Source organism: Erinaceus europaeus, chromosome 20 (assembly GCF_950295315.1).
Source record: "Erinaceus europaeus chromosome 20, mEriEur2.1, whole genome shotgun sequence".
NCBI lineage: Eukaryota > Metazoa > Chordata > Mammalia > Eulipotyphla > Erinaceidae > Erinaceus > Erinaceus europaeus.
This window is the reverse complement of record NC_080181.1, coordinates 21,809,390-21,830,287: the sequence shown is the minus strand read 5'-3', so window position 1 is coordinate 21,830,287 and position 20,898 is coordinate 21,809,390. Positions and strand designations below refer to the sequence as shown.

Sequence of the window (20,898 nt, the reverse complement as noted above, 5' to 3'; positions counted from 1 at the left end):
ATGTCTCTCTCCCTCTCTATCTTCCTCTCCCCTCTCAATTTCTCTCTGTCTCTATCTAATAATAAATATTTTTTAAAGATAGTTAATTTGATGGAGATGATTTACATCATTATTGTGGACCATAGGAGTTTGGCAAAATATATGAAAATCCCGGGGCTGAGCGGTAGTACAGCAGATTAAGTGCACATGGCACAAAGCACACGGACTGGCATAAGGATCCCGGTTTGAGCCCCCGGTACCCCACCTGCAGGGGGCTCGCTTCACAAGTAGTGAAGCAGATCTGCAGGTGTCTCTCTTTTTCTCTCCCTCTCTGTCTTCCCCTCCTCTTTTGATTTCTCTCTGTCCTATCCAACAACAACAATAACAATAAATACAACAACAGGGGCAACAAGAATGGGGGGAATGGCCTCCAGAAGCAGTGGATTCTTAGTGCAGGCATCAAGCCCCAACGATAGCCCTGGGGGCAAAAAATTTGGAAATCCATCAAAATTGCACACGGCACTTTATTATATGTTAGTAATATCTATCTATCTATCTATCTATCTATCTATTTGCCTCCAGGGTTATTGCTGGGGCTCAGTGCACTACGAATCCACCGCTCCTGGAGGCTATTTTTCTCCATTTTGTTGCCCTTGTTGCTGTTATTGATGTTGCTGTTGATGGATAGGACAGAGAGAAATCGAGAGAAGAGGGGAGACAGAGGAGGAGAGAAAGACAGACACCTGCAGAGCTACTTCACCACTTGTGAAGTGATCCCCCTGCAGGTGGGGAGCCAGAGGCTTGAACTGGGATCCTTACATAGGTCCTTGCACTAGTCCTTGCACTTTGTGCCAAGTACGCTTAACCCACTGTGCAAGCACCCAACCCCCTTTATTTTCTTACAGATATTATTACATATAAATTAAAATGAGCCAAAGGAGTGTCTTCATGGATAGAGCATGTACCAGACTGCAATTACTCCTGCTGTACTGTGGATGTCTGCTGAAAGTGTTGTAAATCATGGAAAAAAATAAAATGTCTAACTATCTTTAAAAAATAAGACGCATCTACATTTGGCTTCACTATTTAGACAGCCAGTTCTATTTCAGTCAGAGAAGATGGTCATAGAGTGGAGAGAGCTCACCCAAAGCAACACTGGATCTTCCATCAATAATTAATTAAACTGACAGGAAGTAAAGGAAATATCTCAATTTCCCAAGCTGGGTTAGGAGAGAAGGTTTGGTATGGGAGGTCTGGGAGACTGTGAGAAGTTTCAGCACAAGTCAAGACACTGAGTGACTGAATGATAAGAAAGTAGATTGGGACACACACACACGTTCCCCTAAAGTCACATGTCCAAAATTAGCTTTATTGGTCCATGAGCTGTCTAAATTGAGAGCTCAACCTGGGACTTGCGAATAAGGAAATAGGGAGTTGGGCGGTAACATAGCAGGTTAAGCACATGTGGTGCAAAGCACAAGGATCGGCATAAGGATCCCGGTTCGACCCCCTGGCTCCCCACCTGCAGGAGAGTTGCTTCACAAGCAGTGAAGCAGGTCTGCAGGTGTCTATCTTTCTCTCCCTGTCTCTGTCTTCCCCTCCTCTCTCCATTTCTCTCTGTCCTATCCAACAATGACAACAAAAATAACTACAACAATGAAAAACAAGGGCAACAAAAGGTAATAAATAAATAAATAAATATAAAAAAGAATAAGGAAATAAACCACGAAGAACAAAAATTAGCAATAATCAACAGATATAAATTGCTAGAACTTTCTGATGTTAGAATTACCAAATACCAGTACACAGTGACTTAAAAAATAATGAGCTCTCAATAAGAGACTATTAATTTCCAAATCAATTTGTAGGAAAAAAAAAAGTAGAGTGAAATGTATAGAAATAAAAAATGAGGGGCCAGGTGGTGGCGCACCTGGTTAAGCACATACATTACAATGCACAAGGACCTGGGTTCAAGCTCCTGGTCTCCACTTGCAGGAGGAAAGTTGCACAAGTGGTGAAGCAGGGCTGCAGGTATCTCTTCCTCTCTCCCACACTATCTCCCCTTTGCTCTCAATTTCTCAGCCTCTATCCAATAAATAAATTACATTTTTAAAAAATCTGGAGGCAGAGTAAGAAAAGACAATATTTGAAAGTGAGTAAATCTAATACAGATTTACTTTAAAATGAATATGATTGTGATATCTAATCAAAAGATTAGTTAAGAAACAAGTTAAGAAAAACTTGTAAGGTAGGAGGAGTAAAAATGAACGGCCTAAGAATCCAGTGTCTGTGGGAAGTTCAGATCCTATGTGTAGGCTTTGTTAATATGAACAGGAAAATGTTATGGGTGTAAAGAATTTTGATTTATACTCCCAGAGGGGTAAATGTTAAGGGAAGATGACCAGAGGGCTCTGAACTCCAACTCCATCAAGACCTGGAGAAAGGTGGGGGGGGGGGGGGCTGGGGGAAGACAAGGGGGAAAGGCATTCAGAAGTAGTAGGTGTGACTCAGAAAGGAAGAGAAGGCAAGACCATAATAAAAGGGCAGATATATATAGATATAGATATAAATATAGATTTACAGAAATAATAGTCAACCTGTATCTGTGATCTTGGAAGAACTACTGCAGTTTCCAATGGAGGGAATGGGGACACAGAGCCTGGTGGTGGCTATAGAAAGGTATAGAATTACACCTGTTATCTTAGAATTTTGTAAATCGATACTAAATCACTAATAAAAATTGACTTAAAGAATTTTGAGACACTGAGACATATTTTTATTTATTTTCCCTTTTGTTGCCCTTGTTGTCTTTTTTATTGTTGTTGTAGTTATTATTGTTGTTGTTATTGATGTCATCATTGTTGGATAGGACAGAGAGAAATGGACAGAGAAATGGAGAGAGGAGGGGAAGACAGAGAGGGGGAGAGAAAGACACCTGCAGACCTGCTTCACCACCTGTGAATCGACACCCCCTCTCCTGCAGGTGGGGAGCCGGGGGGGGGGGGTCGAACCAGGATCCTTAGACCTGTCCCTGCGCTTCGTGCCACGTGCGCTTAACCCACTGCACTACCGCCCAACTCCCAATTTTAAAAAATGTATGGGTGGCCATAAACAAGAAACAAAGTCTTTAATTTTACAAGTATGGAGGGTGAAAGTTTTGTAGGAAAAACAAACTCAAAAGACTTTTCATTGGGACCAGGAGGTGGCGCATCTGGTTGAGCTCAAATGTTACAATGCCCAGGGACTGGGATTTGAGACCTCAGTCCCCACCTGCAGGGGGACAGCTTTGGGAGAGGTGTCGCAGTATTGCTGGTGTCACTCTTCCTCTCTATCACCCTCTTCCCTTTCAATTTCTGGCTGTCTCTATCCAATAAATAAATAAAGATTATTTAAAAGGAGATAAATTTTTAAAAACAAAGACTTCATCAAAAGATAAAATCATTTGGGGGTTGGGTGGTAGCGCAAGGATCAGTGTAAGGATCCCAGTTGATCCCCTGGCTCCCCACCTGCAGGGGAGTTGCTTGACAGGCGGTGAAGCAGGTCTGCAGGTGTCTATCTTTCTCTCCCCCTCTCTGTCTTCCCCTCCTCTCTCCATCCTATCCAACAAGGACAACATCAATAACAACAACAACAATAACCACAACAACAACAAAAAAGTCAAAATCATCTAGACCTTAAATGTGAAATCTTTGTAGAATCTTCAAGTGTTACAATTGGGTTGGGAAAGGAACAATGCCGGTGATTCTACCATGATAGTTAAAACTGACAGAAAAGGGGTTTTATCCATTCCCTGGGCAGAAACTTGCCAACAAATGAATGAATGAAAGTGGCACCTACTGAGGTGAGTGTGGTCATGAAGAGGAGGTTGTACCCTGAATCTCACAGAAACTTTCATTCTGGCCCCAGGCCTGGACAGAGAAGTTTAGAGGAGCAGACAGGGAGACAAAGGGTGAGAGGACATCCCTCCAGGCAGCACCTGGGACAGCTACCACCGTGCCACCCCCTGCTTACCACACAAGGCAGGAGGCTGAGGATATTCCAGAGCAAGCAGCGCAGGGAATCAGAGCAAACACGGGTTAAAATGGACCCTGGAACCATGGGAGAATGTGCACAGACAGACAGGAGAGCTGTTGTGTTTAATCCCCATCTCCGTAAGACATTCAGGTACTCTGATCTACACCCACCTCTGACTCTGCATGCCCAGGGGTTCCATTCTCCCAGAAGAAAATGTTAACTTAGACATCAGAGATACTACTGCCAAGAGGGCACACCCAGTTAAGCACACACAGTACTAAGCACAGGGTCTGCACAAGGATCCAGGCTCAAGCCCCTGCCCCCTCCCAGGCTTCTAGTGGTAAAGCAGGTCTGCAGGTCAGTCTCTCTCTCTCCCTCTCCCTGTCCCTTTCCCTCTCTCTCTCTCTCTCTCCTTCTCCGTCTCTCCCTCTCCCTGTCTTCCCCTCTTCTCTCAGTTTCTCTCTGTCCTATCCAATAAATGGAAAAAATAGCCTCCAGGAGCAGTGGATTCATAGTGGCAGCACCGAGCCCCAGCAATTACCCTGGAGGGAAAAAAAAAGTCCCACACCCAGTATGGCATGCACCTTACTGTTTACTATGTGCAGCACCAAAGGCAGTGGCGTATTGCTGTGGTGTCTTCTCTCTCTTTCTACTGATAATCAAGAAAATTTAAAAATCATGACAGAATCCTGTAATCATTCAGGGGAACCCCAGCACCAAAAAAAAAAAAAGCATTAACTTAGGAAATAGAAAAATATCCAAATTGGAGAATGCTTAGAAGAATATATCATGGATTTAAGGGATACAGAGGAGCATGATAGCTAACACTTGCACGCTAGTCTAAGCAAATTATTCTAAAGGCTTTACACCTATGGTCTCGTTAATCCTCAGGTGCCCAGGTCACACAGATAATGAGAAGCAGAACAGGGATTCAAATACAGACATTGTGGTTCCAGTGTCTTCACAAAAACCGTGCTACCGAAAGTGGAACTCCAGGCTGGTGTCACTTAAATGTCTGTGTGCCCCTAGCATTCTGACATAGAAGCCCTAGGCCTCTTTGGGAAGTTGACTAGGTCATGTGAGTAACTGGCCCTCATAAATCACTGCTCTTACAAGTTGGGATGCAAGAACCTACTATCTGAAGGCACAGTGAGACATCAGTCATCCATGAACCATGGATGAGGGCCCTGGCCCAGAACTCAGCCGTGCTGGCCCCCTATCCTCAGGCTTCTGGCTCCAGAAGTTCAAGAAATAAATGTTTGTTGCTTACGCCACCCCAACTAAAGTATTTGTTATGGAAACCTGGACAGATTAAGACAGCTGGGAAAAGATGGAAGTCTTCAGACATTTGAAGGTTGTGTAGGGATAGGGGGTTAAATATTCTGTGTGGTGTAAGGAGGCTGGAATGAAGACAGTGTGACTTCTTTCAGCCTACAATGCAACAAGTCAGAGAAAGAAAAAGGTTTTCTCAGAGGGTCCTGGAGACTGAATGCGTGCAGTAGTAATAAACAGGAGAGATGGTGGGCGTTTGTGGGCAGTTGGATGAAGACACTCCATAAAAATTTCTTCCAACTCATGAGACAACAGGCTTGAGACTCAGAACTCAGATCCAAAGAACTGGGTGTTGGTGAGGCTTAACTTTCACAACAGCTCCACTTTCCACCTTGTTCCCGGGTGTCTTGAAGCCCGAATTTGCATTGGTTTATTTTAACACTCTGCACACCTGGCTGGCCTTCCTTCAGAGGTCAGCTCAGACATCACCCCAGCCAGAATGCCAGTCTGGGTGCACACCTGAACTCCTCTTACCCCAGCCAGGCTTCTCCCCTGTGTTAGCTCCCTAGGGATTTAGTTATAAATTAGCCCAAATTTACTCTCACAGTTCTACAGATCCGCCAATTGAACTTCCAAGTGTCAGCAGCCAGGCTCCCTCTGAGGGTTCTGGGAAAACGTCCTTCCTTAGCTTTGGGAAGGGTGCTGGCAAACCTCAGTGTGCTTAAATTCAAAGTTGAATCACTCCGATTTCTTTTTTTTCTCTCTCTCTCTTAATGTTTACTTATTTGGTGAACGATACACAGAAAAATACAGAGTGAGAGAGACCAGAGCACTGCTCAGCTCAGGCTTATGGTGGTGCTGGGGACTGAACTTGTGATTTCAGAGCCTCAGGCATGAAAGTCCTTCACATAGCCATTATGCTGTTTCCCCATCCTAAATCATTCAAATTGTTTTCTCTCTCCTTGAGTGGCCTTCTCCTCTCTGTGCATCTCTGTGTTGTCTCAGCTTATCAAGACACCAGAGCCCACCCTAATCCATGGTAATCTCATATCAATTTAACAGTTACATCTTCAAAGATCCCATTTCAAATAAGGCCATATTCATAAGTACCAGGAATGAGGATTTCACTGTATCCTTGGGGGTGGGTGCATCACTTGACTGAACTTCTTTGAAGACTGCCATTTAAATCCATATATTTCTGTTATATCCACTATGAACCAAACTCTGTTCTGGACACTGGGGTCAAGTCACTGTCAAGGTCCTCATCTTTGATGGAATCTTGGTTCTTTGTGAAGACAAGTATAAAGGGACTGTTTCCAGAGTCAAACTTGGGTTGGGTGGGGTGTATTGCACCAAAGCTAAACAACAACAACAACAAAAAAAACACCTCTGGAGAAGGGAAGGAGTGTGAGAAGGTAAAAGGGGCATTGGGGTCCTGGTGTGTGGTGATGGAAAAAGACCCAAGCTGGAGGGATGGGGGGAGGGAATGTTCTTCAGACATCTACCTGAGGAGGTGAGAAACTGTACCTACATGTCAACAACCATACTAGAAGCCACTAACTCCCTGATAGAATGAAGAGAGAGAGAGAGAGAGAAAAGGGCTATTTCAAGGCTGAAGCCAAATGTCAAGCATGTATATTGCAAGTTTGTATGTATTGTTGTAGGTGTTTACAAACACACACACGCATACACACACGTACACACACACACACACACACACACACACACACATATGCTTCTACATAATCACATTATACTTGAAGATTAGTGCAAGCAGTGAAACTAAAAGGATAAACTACTCCATCTCATCTAGCCATGCAGTGGAGATGTTTACCAGACTCTAACTTTTGTTTTTTTAAAGATTTTATTTATTTGTCAATGAGAAAGATAGGAGGAGAGAGAAAGAGCCAGACATCACTCTGGTACATGTGTTGCCAGGGACTGAACTTGGGACCTCCTGCTTGAGAGTCCAACGTTTTACCCACTGCGCCACCTCCTAGACCACCAGAATCTTTTTTACTCCTCTCTCTTGGTCTCTCTCTCACTCTCTCTCTCCTTTCTCTGGTACTCTCTCTCCACTAAGGACACTCTACCCCAATATAATCCACCCAAAACAATGTTTATATATTAAGAAAATAAGGCTTGAAAACGCATTCCTGATAACTTTTTAACCTGGACTTGTGAGCTGAAGAAGAAACTGTGCTCTCTTTATTTTCCAGGGCAGTGTCAGCTCCTCTCAGTCTCCGTTTGTCCAGATGCCAGGTAAGTACTTTGGTTCCATAAGCACTTCCTTTTCCTTTTGACTCTAAATAGGCATGTGGGCCTCCAAGCTCATATTATTACCTGATAGTGTGTTTTTAATGACATTTATTTATTTTAGATAGAGACAGAAATAAATTGAGAAAGAAGAGGGGTACTGAGTCAGTTAACTGCACATACCACCATATGAATGACCTGGGTTCAAGCCCCAGCTCCCCACCTGCAGAGGGGAATGTTGTACAAGCGGTGAGGCAGGTCTGCAAGTATCTCTCTTTCTCTTCCCTTTACTTTCTCCCCTCCCCTCTCAATTTCTCTCTGCCCTGCCAAATAAAAATAAATAAAAATATAATAAAGGGGGAAAAAAGGCTGCCAGGAGAGGTAGAGTCATAGTGCAGGCACCGATAACCCTGGTGGCAAAAAGAGAGGGGAAGGGAGGGGGCAGAGAGAGAGAGAGAGAAAACGAGAAATAGAGAAAGAGAGAGAGGGAGACTGGCAGTACTGTTGCACCACTCATGCTGGTAGGGGCCAGGGGCTCAAACCTCGGTTCTACCATGTGCTCTACCACAAGCCACCGCCTGGCTCCTCCACCTGAGAGTATGTTCAAGATATTGCATCTTTAAAAGGTTTGTCTTGGCAGGTGAGGGAGCTCACCTGGATAGCACACCTGCTTTGCCACACTGGAGAAAGCCTGTGCTGATATATCCCCCCTCCCCACTCTCTCTCTTTCTGTTTTTCTATCTGAAAAAGTCATCCCTAGTGTGTGTGGTAAAGTCCTGGTAATGACAAAAATTCAATAAATGAACAAAAGTATTTTTTATCAAATACGGAATCAGTGAAAAAAAGACTTCATTCAGTCATTCCTGAAGGCAGTCATTCGATTCCTTATTTAGAAGAAGCTAACTGGGGGGGGGGGGGAATTAGTAATTGTGCCCTTAGTAAACTTCTACAATGCAGAAAATTCTGGCTACATCATCTGAGTGATTGTGCAGCTGCTTAGGACAGAGATCAAGAGGCCTGCAGGCAGAGGGAGGAGTGAGCATTTAGTGGGCACTTTCTCTAAGTCAGGCATTTAGCAGTTACGCTTGTTACGTGGTCATTTCTCATTATATGCTGGAGGGCGGGGGGAGGGAGATTCTTGTATACATTCGTGCACAAACATACACATTTCTCCCAAATCTCAAACTGAGAATAGTTTCAGGGCCCTTTTTTTTAATTTCTTTATTGGGGGATTAATGTTGTACATTCAACAGTAAATGCAATAGTTTGTACAGGCATAACATTTCCCAGTTTTCCATATAACAATACAACCCCCACCAGATCCTCTGTCATCCTTTAGTTCAAGGCCTTTTCAACAAGCGTAGTACAATGCTCAGAGGGAGATAAGAAGAAGGGAGAAGGCAGGATTAGACACAGATTCACCATGTGAAGCAGAACCATATTGACTGGTGTCAATTTTCATTTGTTGCCCTTGTTGTTTTTGTTGTTGTTGTTGATGATGTCATTGTTGTTGGATAGGACAGAGAGAAATGGAGAGAGGAGGGGAAGGCAGAGAGGAGGAGAGAAAGAGAGACACCTGCAGACCTGCTTCACTGCCTGCGAAGCGACTCCCCTGCAGGTGGGGAGCTGGGGCTAGAACCGGGATCCTTACACAGGTCCTTGTGCTTCACAACATGTGTGCTTAACCAGCTGCGCTACCGCCCGACCCCCTCAATTTTCATTTGTTCTGCTCTCCCTGACCCCAACTCCCTCCAAGTATGCTTAGGATGAAACCCCTACCTGCAGCTTTCAAATTCACGGTTTAAAAATTTGAGGCTTTAGAATTTAAGGTGGAAGTAGAGAGTGTTGAATTGTGCTTTAAGCCTTCTAAGAGGAACTTGTATTCCATTTAAATAAGTAAAAAAAAATAAATAATAAATTTTTTTTTTTAATTGGCATGTAATCACTGAACTACTAGGTTTACAGAAAACACCTAAAGTCTAAGGTCTAAGGTCTACCCCCGTGGAGCTTTCAGGCATATTGGAAAGAGCAACTCAGGAGATAGAGCAGGGAACACAACTGGAAGAGCCACACAGTGTGGCTTTGGCTCAAGTGCTGGCAGTGCAGACTAAGGGCTCATGTTAACATGGGGGGAAGGCCTTGACCAGTGGGTCTTCTGTGCCTGCAAAGAGTGGGCAGAGAGGAAGCTAAAGAATGGCGCAGAAGGGGTCGGGGAAGATTGCAGAAGGTGAAAAAGTTAAGCCCCTGAATTTACTTCCCAGCTCAGACCTTTTGGCCTCAGATCATAATTCACTGAACCCCGCACCTGCAGATGACTAGAATGAAGCCGTCAATGTACCGGCCTGAGTCTAGACCCCTAAATACGTGATAAATTATAGCGTGTTTCTTACTGTAGGTGAGCTGTGAGATTTGAAAGTCTTCAGCAAACACATCTCTTCCAGAACACTTCCAGCTTCTTTCCTATTTTTACCAAACTTCCTGGTGGGGTCCAGGCATTTTCTTCCTAAAGTATTGCAGTGTCCAGGGGAGCCAAGAGAGGGACTTGGTGTGGCCACAAGAGGGCAGCAGATAACATGGGACTCATCAAATCCAGAAACACATTTTCTTTCCTTTCTAGTAGTTCTCTGAACTTGGCTGCACACATCAGAAGTTACATCACTGTGCAGCAAGCAAGCCAATATTGCCAGTGTCTGCTAGATGCCAAACACGGTGTTAGAGGCAGTATACAGAAGTACAAGAGCAGCCTACCCTTGCCTTAGGGTGGGGTGAGAGCATCACCTTATCTGGACACAGAGAATCTCAGATAACATGCCCAGAACAGACTTTCATTAAGGGTGTGGTCAGTTCAGAGGCTGTGAAAAAGGTGTTCATCTGATAAAAGGTCGATGCCAATGAATTATTCTCCTTATCTCTTTAAGCCCAGCCCCTCCCTAGCATGATGCCCTGGCAGAGTAAAGGGCCCAGAAATATAGGTTGAGTGAGCAGATGACTGCAGACTTCCTGCACCATCTAAAATCAATTCATCCTCCAAAGGGAGTAAACTGAACACACCAGACCATTACAAGAGGGAATACAGCCATATGTAATGCATTTCAAGTTGTTGATATATTTTTTAATTATCTATTTATTTTATAGAGACAGAGATAAGCTGATAGAGAGGAAGAGAGACACCTGCAGCACTGCTTCACTGCTCATGAAGCTACCTCCCTGCAGATGGGGATGGGGGCTTGAACCCGGGTCCTTGCACATGGGCACTCTATCTGACACACCACCACATAGCCCCCTAGAAGCATGTTTTGCACATACATTCAGCAGAGACGCCATGACTTCCTTCCCAGGATGATCTTAGCCCACTTAGTTTTCATTTGGCCTCAGGCTCGCCAGTCACCTCAGGTTACTATGGTGTCCGAAGATCCTTCCTATCTGACTCAGACTTCCACGGCACTAAACAGTTTGCAAGCGACATGGGCAGCTCCAGCGTGAAGCCCTTTCCCTGTGAGTCCTCTGCAGGGCCAAGCCACCCAGCCCTGCTGGATCCCTACTTCTCAGAGCCCTACAATGACCACCGGCCTGCCACCCTGACCCCCACCCCCAGCTCCCTGTTCAGCGCCTCGCCCCTGCCACCGCTCCTGCCGCCCTTCCCCAGCGACTCTGCGCACTTTGTGATGGTGAGTCTGTCTGCCGACAGGTTTCCTCAGGGAGAAATGCCAGTTGGGGGTTGCCCCTGGCCCACCTGTGAGCTTGGCCACCAGGCAAAAGCCACATCTAGCTGGCCATTGTTTCCCCTGAGGCCCTGAGACCAGGATACGCTCGGAGCAAGATTTCCTCAAAAACCCATGACAGCAAGAGGGTCGACCCAAGGTGGGGTGGGGACAGCTTATCAGACAGAATCATGTGCGTTTTGCTCATGCTGTGCTCTCTGGCGGGATGCCGCTGTCCTATCCATTCCTCCAGCACATAAGCCAAGAGCGCTGAGTTACAGCTCAGGTTGAGTCATGGGGTTTCCCTGTCCTTACAGTCACCTGCTCCCTCTGGTTAGCAATAGGATATTCTCACCCAAAGGAAGCTGGTTCTCAGTCCCTCCCAAGACACATGTTCATACAGATCTGAAAAACACTAGTACTTCTAAGATGGGGCCAAAGAGAAGTGAACAACAAGAAGGGGTGGGGGGAGACAGGGTTCTTCAGCAGTATCCTGCACTGGAGAGCAAAGCTGCCCCTTTGTAAGTAACCCAATGAGAAACCCCGACCCCTTCTTTTCTCCTCAGAGGGACTCCTGGGAGCAGACAGTGCCCGATGGGCTCAGCCAGCCGGACCCGGTGTCAGCTGACAGCCTGCAGACCTTGTCACCAAGCACGAGTTGCCTATCCCAGGTGGAGTCGGGGAGCACAGGCCAGCACCGGAGCTCTAGCTGGGGCCCCCCACTAGCTGGGGCTCCGTCCTACTCAGTGCATACACTGGAGGAGCTGTACCACACGCCAGGGTACCCGGCCCCAGCCCCCTACCCCTTCACCCCTTTCATGGCCATGTCCAATGAGCTGCCATCCAAGGTGCTGCCCCTTGCCCCTGACGAGGCCACAGATGCCTCCGCCCTTCCAGAACCTTCCCCATGGAGCAGAGAAGATGGGAGCATGTCCTGGGGGACATTCGAGTGCCGCAGAGCTTACTGAGAGGTCCCCCAAAGCCTCTCCCCCTGACTTCCCTTGGAGTTGGGGGTCTGTGTTCTCTGCGGCAGCTACTCAGGAAGAGCCACCTTCCGTGCCCCTGTTCCTTAACGGTGGTTGGCGAGACTGTGTGGGAACCTTCCCTCCATAGTCCCACTCAGGTCCAGCACGCAGTGAATTCCATTTGTGGGACCACACTCTAGTAAGACAGTCTGACAGGGGAGTCTTCTAAAGACTATTACATTATGAATCTTCTGTTAGCTTTGAATATCATTTTGGGCACTAGGTGTTTTTCTTCAGTTATATTAGAAATGTTATGAGATTCCCCACCCGCAGGGGGGTTGCTCTATGAATGGTGAAGCAGGTGTGCGGGTGTCTGTCTTTCTCTCCCCCTCTCTGTCTCCCCTCCTCTCTTGATTTCTCTCTGTTCTATCCAAAAAAATAAAAATTAAAAAAAAAGGTTATGAGATCACAAACCACAAGTTTCCTTTCTGTATTGTTTCTATGTTCAGAACTATGTATGATATATAGTCAAAGAGAACATATAGGATGTAATATATTTGGGGCCCAAGCCATGGGACACCCAGTTGAGGGTGCATGTTACAGAGTACAAAGACACCCTCCCAGGGTTCAAGTCCCCAGCCCCCGCCTGGAGGCAGAAAGCTTCGCAAGTGGTGAAGCAGCAGTGCTGCAGGTGTGTCCTTCTCCCTCTTTAGTTCCCCCTTCCCTATTGATTTCTGTCTGTGTCTAATAAATAAAATTAACAAAATTTAAAGAATATATTGATATTTCCAGGACTTTAGAGAGGGACTTTAGGGAGGACTTTAGAGAGGCAGTTTTATATATTTCTCTTTCAGTGGCTTGTGAAGGCCCCCCAAAATATCACATCTTAAATAAATGTTTTATTGTCAATTAAATTGAATGAGGTCATGAGAAAATGATTTCAAAAATACTATGACTTGGAAGGTCGGGTGGTAGCGCAGCAGGTTAAGCACACGTGGCGCAAAGCACAAGGACCGGCATAAGGATCCCGGTTCGAGACCCTGGCTCCTCACCTGCAGGGGAGTCGCTTCACAGGCGGTGAAGCTGGTCTGCAGGTGTCTCTCTTACTCTCCCCCTCTGTGTTCCTCTCCTCTCTCCATTTCTCTGTCCTATCCAACAACAATGACATCAATAACAACAATAATAACTATAACAATAAAACAACAAGGGCAACAATAGGGAATAAATAAGTGAATATTTTTTTAAATACTATGACTCTTGGGGGGCAGGCAGTAATGGTGCAAAGTGCAAGGAGAGGCCTAAGGATCCCGGTTCGAGCCCCAGCTCCCCACCTGCAGGGGGGGGTTGCTTTACAGATGGTGAAGCAGGTCTGCAGGTGTCTATCTTTCTCTCCCCCCTCTGTCTTCCCCTCCTCTCGTAATTTCTCTCTGCCCTATCCAACAAAAGCAACAGCAATAACAACAATAACAAGGGCAACAAAAAAATGGGAAAGAATGGCTTCCAGGAGCAGTGGGTTCACAGTGAAGGCACTGAGCACCAGCAATAACCCTGGAAGCCAAAAAAAAAAAAAAAAAAAAAACTATGACTCTGCTGTAAACTCTAGGATGTCCCAAAGTGAGTTTAATCCAAAAAGCAATGGAAGTAAAAAAAATAATAATAAAGGGGTGGGGGATGATCTATGGTTACCTTAATTAAGCTAGATATTGTCTTTTTTTTCCTCTTTTTTCTTCTCTGTCTCTTTTGTTTCTTATTTTTATTTATTTATTTTCTTTGTTTGTTTTTTGCCTCCAGGGTTATTGCTGGGGCTCAGTGCACCACAAATCCACTGCTCCTGGAGGCTATTTCCTCCCCTTTTGTTGCCCTTGTTGTTTTACTATTGTTGTGGTTATTATTATTGTTACTACTGATGTTGCTGTTCATTAGGAGAGAGAGAAATGGAGATAGGAGGAGAAGACAGAAGGGGAGAGAAAGACAGACACCTGCAGACCTGTTTCACTGTTTGTGAATCAATCCCCCACACAGCTGGGGAGCCTGGGGCTCAAACCAAGATCCTTGCACCGGTCCTTGCACTTCATGCATGTGAGCTTAACCTACTGCGCTACCAGCCAACACCCTGATATTGTCTTTCAAATGAAGGAAGCCTACTGTTACCTGAGTAGATTAATAAAATGGGCAATCTGTGATCAAATTAGAATGTAAGCACTGTGGGCCAGAGAGCTAGTTCACTGGATGTGGCACATACCTTGCCATAAGGAGGCCCAGATTTAAGCCCCAGCACCACATGGGAGGTGCCATAGCAAAGGGAGAAGCTCTGGTGCTATGGGACCTCTTTTTTTCTCTATCTCTCTATGTGATTAAAGAAGAGGTCCTGGAGCAGTGAAATAGTGCATATACCAAGTACCTATTCTGAAAAGAAGAGAGAGAGAGAGAGAGAGAGAGAGAGAGAGGAGAAGAAGGAGGAGGAGGAGGAGAAGAAGGAGGAGGAAGAGGAGGAAGAGGAGGAGACACATGAATTATACAGAACATACAGAGAACAAGTCTGAGGTGTTGACAAAAAAAAAAAAAATCAAGATGCACAAGGGTAAGGGGGCAAGATGTACTGTCAGGTGTGAGTCAGTAGCTTTATGCAATGTCTCCATCTGAAGGAGGACTTGGAGGTGACTCACTGGTCCCAGATCATCATACAGCTCTTACAACCTATGAATGAATGAAATCTGATGCTATCATCTGTCTCAAATGAGTGAAATCCTTTGCCAGTTCAGTGTCCCCGAGTAGATCCCCAGCAGCAAGCCAATCTGCAGGTCAAGCCGTCCTAAAAGCCTGGCTCACACTGAGTTTACAATGCCCCTGTCAAAGGTTCACATATTCCATCCATAATCTTCTTCCTATCTTCCTTTCTTCATTCATCACTTTTTTTTCTGATTTCCAGTGTTCCACCTGACCCAGTGCCTTCTCCGCCCCCAATTTCCTGGGGGTTCAGAGTTCTTATCTATATCTTGTTGCTCAGGACACCTTGTTAAAATGTTCCATGCTATGACACTGTTACATAGGTATCCAGAAAAACAAACAAGAACTTTAGTTTACATTTACAAAATGAATCACTGATATTTCTGCTTCTCTGGGTCTCCAAGGACAGTTTCTGGTTAAGCAGAGACATGCCTAAATTCTAAAGTATCTGCAGAAATGCTTGAACAGGGAGGCATCCTTTGCCTCCCTCCCACCCCCACCACTCCTTCACACACTCACACCCTCTTGGGAAAACACCCCTGGAGGTGCCCTGCTACTGGGCTCCACAATCCCCACCCCCTCCAAGTCATCCTCCACCTGCCCCAGTTCCTTTTTTTTTTAAATTGCCTTCAGGGTTATCTCTGGGGCTCAGTACTAACACAATGAAACCACTAATCCTAGTGGCCATATTTCCTTTTTTTCTTTTCTTTTCTTTTTATTTCAGTGGATAGGACAGAGAGAAATTGAAAGGGGATGGCGAGAGAGGGAGAGAGACAGACACCTGCAGACCTGCTTCACCACTTGTGAAGCGACTCCCCCAACCCAAGCAGGTGTGTGTGTGTGTGGGGGGCCCTCCAACCCTGGTCCTTGCACATGGTGATGTGTTTGCTTAACTGGGTGCATGCTGCCTGGCCTCCCACTCCATTTCCTTATATTTCCTGAGTTCTACTTCCTGTATCATTTGCTCTTCCACAGAAGGGGGAATGTCTGTGGGAGAGAGCTATTCCTTCCTAAGTCCAGAGAGACCTGGATTCAGTTCCCAGAGTCCTGGGCAGAGTCATCTACAATGTCCCCCAGTGTCACTCCTATCTGGATAGCAGACCCTGGCACCAGAAAAGACGCAGAGGTCTTCATTTCCTCCAGATTGTATATAACATTTAAAGCCAATTTCAGTCACCGGTTTACCATCTTTAGTAAGCAGCAGGTGACATTATAAAGGGTGTGGAAACTGGAATATGTGTCCATGTCTTTTTAGCTTTTTATTTCCTCCCCCATTAGAAAAGCTAGGTGTCAGGCATGCCCACTTGTCGTAGTTCACTGATGATTTTCTCACATATCAAGTTCATTTCCTAACAACCTGATTAAGCACAGCAAGCAGCGGCGTCCTCTGCGTTCTGAAAACTTCGAAGCTCCCCAGTAAACCGAGCGGCCCAGAGGGTGCGCCCTTCCCAAGAAGACAAGATGGCGCGATGGCGCGATGGCACAGGCCCAGGGGACCTCAGACCCACCTACCTGTCAGGAATGGACCTCGACCAGCGACCAGGCAGGTGCATCCTCTGAGGAGGTGATGGCGGCGGAGATGGCAGGTGGTGGCAGCTGAGTCCCGGCTTGGGCTCGGCAGCGTACAGAGTCAAGGGCCGGGCTGGCGATGGCAGCGGAGAAACCCCAGGTGGGAAGCAGCACGTGGAGCCTGATTGCTCAGCCCGAGGTGTGCACTGTGCCTGCAGGGCAGCTCCAGCCGCGAGACCATGCAGATTAGATTGCCCACACCTGGCCTCATGGCCTCGGGGTCACCTACACCTCCAGCTTCGTATGCACACCCGTGTGCACGCGCACGCATACGCGCATGCGTAAATACATGTACGTACCCACACAAGGTCTCTCTCCAAAGGAAAATAAAAGACGGATGCAGAGTTGGTAATAATTCCAAATGGTAAATGACTTTTAAAAATTCTGTGCAGCAGAGTCCCGGGCAGTAGTGCACCGGGTTAAGCGCACATAGTTCAAAGCGCAAGGGCCCGCGCAAGGATCCTGATTCTAGCTCCCGTGAAACGGGTCTGCCAGTGTCTATCTTTCTCTTCCCCCTTTCTGTCTTCCCCCTCCTTTTTCAATTTCTCTCTGTCCTATCCAACAACAGCAGCAACAACAATGGAAATAAATAGATAGATAGATAGATAGATAGATAGATAGATAGATAGATAGACAGACAGACAGACAGACAGACAGACGGCCTCCAGGAGCAGCGGATTCGTGGTGCAGGCACCGAGCCCCAGTGATAACCCTGGAGGCAGAAAAAAATCTATGTAGATTTATAATGTATTTATTCCATATAAGCTAACCAATCAACACTGCTTTTTTTTAACTTGCATTTCTTATTTTTGTAATTTGATAGAACAAATTGGTAGGGAAAGGGGGAAATATACAGGGAGGAACACACCTGCAGCACTGCTTCACCGCTAGTGAAGCTTCTCCCCTGCAGGTGGAGGCCAGGGGGCTTAATCTTTGGTATTTGTGCATGGTAATGTGTTTGCTTCATCGGGCACACCAGGGCCCAGCAGCCCCCACAATGTGTTTCTATCAGACATACATTTAATTTTGGTTCTGTTTATCATTCAGGGAATTTACAACACCATGTGATTAATGAAACCAAGTTACAAAGTTATGACAGGGTCATTAATTCTATTAGCCTGCCCAACTTCTTAGTGGGGTTCTTATTCCCTGTTTCCTACTGTATGCCCTGGACAAACCACATCTTTTCACATGGCAGGAAATCCACATTCATTTTATTCTCTCTTTCCTTAAGCCTGCTGGTTTTGGACTCACAGCTTTCCTGAGAAAGCCAGAGAAATCTGAGTAGGGGAGATAGCTCAGTGATCACTGCACTTGCAAACCTGAGAAACTTGCAAACCAGGTTCAATCCTAGGCACCACATGCCAGAACTGAACAGTGCCTTGGTCTCTCACATAGAAATATATTTTAAAATAAAATTATAAAAACCTCGAGCTTAAAATACCAGCTTTTTAGGACCCATAATATTCAAAATAAACAAGGTGATTTGGATTTCAAGCTGCTTAAGAAAGCTGACCATAAGACAGTATATATAATGTGGTGCAAAATACAAGGAGGTCTGGTCTGCAGGTGTCTGGTCTGCAGGTGTCTGTCTTTCTCTCTCCCTCTCTGTCTTCCCCTCCTCTCTCCATTTCTCTCTGTCCTAGCCAACAACAACAATAATAATAACTACAATAATAAAACAACAAGGGCAACAAACGGGAATAAAAAATAAAAATATTTATTTAAATAAATATTTTAAAAGGTAGTATATATAAGAATATATGTAATGTTCACATAGTACATAGTGTCTACTGATAGTAGATTGCTAAAAGAATCCTACAAATGAATGTTATTCAAATTTTGCTATTATTCCTAATGTAGTTAAAAACAAATATACTAGGTCAGGGACTAGAATTCTCCCAAACTGGTAAAAAAAAACAAAACATTTATATATAAATAATTGTGTTGCCTTTGGTATGTATTAATGTGTTATCACTGGAACTTCAGCACTCCAAGCCAAGTTTTTCATAGAGAGAGACAAAGACAGCACAGGACTGAAGTTTTCCTTCAGTGCCAGGAGGCCTGGACCCAAACCTGAGTTATGTTCATGATAAAGCCAGGGCGTTATCCAAGTGGGCTGTCTTGCTTTGATTTTTAACATCCTTTGTCCTCTAATCGTAACTTCTTTTTTTTAACCTTTTTCTTTTTTTAAATTTTATTTAGTTTCCCTTTTGTTGCCCTTGTTGTTTTTATTGTTGTTGTAGTTATTGTTGTTGTTATCATTGTTAGATAAGACAGAGAGAAATGGAGAGAGAAAGGAAGACAGAGGGGGAGAGAAAGATAAACACCTGCAGACTTGCTTCACCACCTGTGAAGCAAGTCTTCTGCAGGTGGGGAGCTGGGGGTTTGAACCAGGATCCTTACGCAGGTCCTTGGCGCTTTGCACCACATGTACTTAACCCGCTGTGCTACTGCCCAATTCCCATAACTTCTGATAAATAAGATATGTAGGTATGCAATGTAGTTATCAATACATTACAAGTCAAACAGAACAGAACAAAATTTTTTACACATTCCAAAAGGGGGGAAAAGTGCGGATGAAATGAATCATATCTAAGAATTAGTTCTTTTGCACTAGGAAAACTGATAGGTGCACCCTATTAATATAAGCTTCCCCCTAGCTAAATATCTTGAGTGAACTAGGCCCAAAATTTAATGCTTAATAAATGTTTTAAAAGATGTATTTTTATTATTATTATGAAAGTAGAGGGATAAAGAGAAACAAGAGCTCTGTTCAGGTCTGGTGTAAGATATTTCTGGGGATTAAACCAGTGGCTTCTGAGGCCTTGGGCATGCAAGTTGGTTTTCTAATAGGCTGAGCTAGCTCCTCTACCAATAATTAGTTTAGTCATAATTAAAAGATTCCATAACTGCTTTCCTAACTTTGTTAATATAATCATAGGCTTTTATCAGCACACTGTCTATTTGTTTTGTTTATCTTAAATATTGCATATCAGAAATGTCTTAAGGAAAAGATGGGGAGTTGGGCAGTAGCGCAGTGGGTTAAGCGCACATGGCGTGAAGCACAAGGACCTGCATAAGGATCCTGATTCAAGCCCCGGCTCCCCACCTGCAGGGGAGTCACTTCACAGGTGGTGAAGCAGGTCTGCAGGTGTCTATCTTTCTCTCCCCCTTTGTCTTCCCCTCCTCTCTCCATTTCTCTCTGTCCTATCTAATAATGACATCAATAACAACAAAAATAATAACTACTACAAAAATAAAAAGGGGCAACAAAAGGGAAAATATAGTTTTTTTTTTTAAATAAAAAAAAGAAAAAGATGAACTGTTCAAGCAGTGCCATGGTATTCTCTTAGTTTTAAAACACATTTTCAAATATTCATTCTTCATGGAACCCTCTTAAGGAGAAGTTAAAACTCTGAATATGTTTTATGGACAGAAATTGATTTAACACACATCATTGAATAACCCACATCTTCCTGGTCATTTTCATATGGACCAAACATTCACTCTAAAGCCCAGTAAGTACTTATTTCCTCCATGTTTTTTTGAATCTGATATTTCCCACAAGGTTTAGAAACAGTGTCCCAAAGTAAAAAATAACAAAAGAACTTTGCATTAATACAGAGAATTTAGAACCGTAGTCAAATCTGAAGGGAATAAACTCCTCCTTTTTCTTACACTGAAAGGACTTCTCATATACAGGCATCTACCTTTAATAAAGTTTCCTACCTTTGGGGGGTGGAAGGAATAGAATGCACTGCAGTGCTATTTGCATATAATAGCCTGCCAAATTTTTCCCGTTAAATAGTCAGTTTAAAACCTATGTGAAATGTGTTCTATTAGATCTTTGGTCCATACTTCCAGAGGGATAAAAAATAGGGAAGCTTCCAATGGAGGGTATATGGCACTCTGGTGATGGGAATTGTATGAATTGTACCCATCTTATCCCACAATCTTTTCGATAATTATTGAATCACAGAAAAAAAGAAGTTGAAAAATAAGAAAACACAAAGCAGAATTTGGACTGGGTTTGAGGTATTTCTTTTTTTTTTAAACATTCTTTTTAATATTTTATTTTATTTATTTATTCCCTTTTGTTGCCCTTGTTGTTTTATTGTTGTAGTTATTATTGTTGTTGTCGTCATTGTTGGATAAGACAGAGAGAAACGGAGAGAGGAGGGGAAGACAGAGAGGAGGAGAGAAAGACAGACACCTGCAGACCTGCTTCACCGCCTATGAAGCGACTCCCCTGCAGGTGGGGAGCCGGGGTTCGAACCGGGATCCTTATGCCGGTCCTTGTGCTTTGCGCCACCTGCGCTTAACCCGCTGCGCTACAGCCCGTCTCCTGGTTTGAGGTATTTCTACACCAAAGTAAAAGACTGGAGTGGGGAGGAGGGTTCAGGTCCGGAACA

The 20,898-nt window shown here is 44.6% G+C and overlaps 1 protein-coding gene across 1 annotated transcript in view; it reads left to right on the top strand.

The window, feature by feature from the left end:
• POU2AF2 (POU class 2 homeobox associating factor 2) overlaps positions 1-12,190 on the top strand; it is a 60,084-nt gene extending 47,894 nt beyond the window's left edge. The window contains exons 5-7 of the mRNA XM_060179769.1: positions 7,485-7,527; positions 10,897-11,189; positions 11,789-12,190. Coding sequence (XP_060035752.1) covers positions 7,485-7,527; positions 10,897-11,189; positions 11,789-12,190 — 738 coding nt within the window. The remainder of the gene's footprint in view (positions 1-7,484; positions 7,528-10,896; positions 11,190-11,788) is intronic.
• The last annotated feature ends 8,708 nt before the right edge of the window (positions 12,191-20,898 follow it).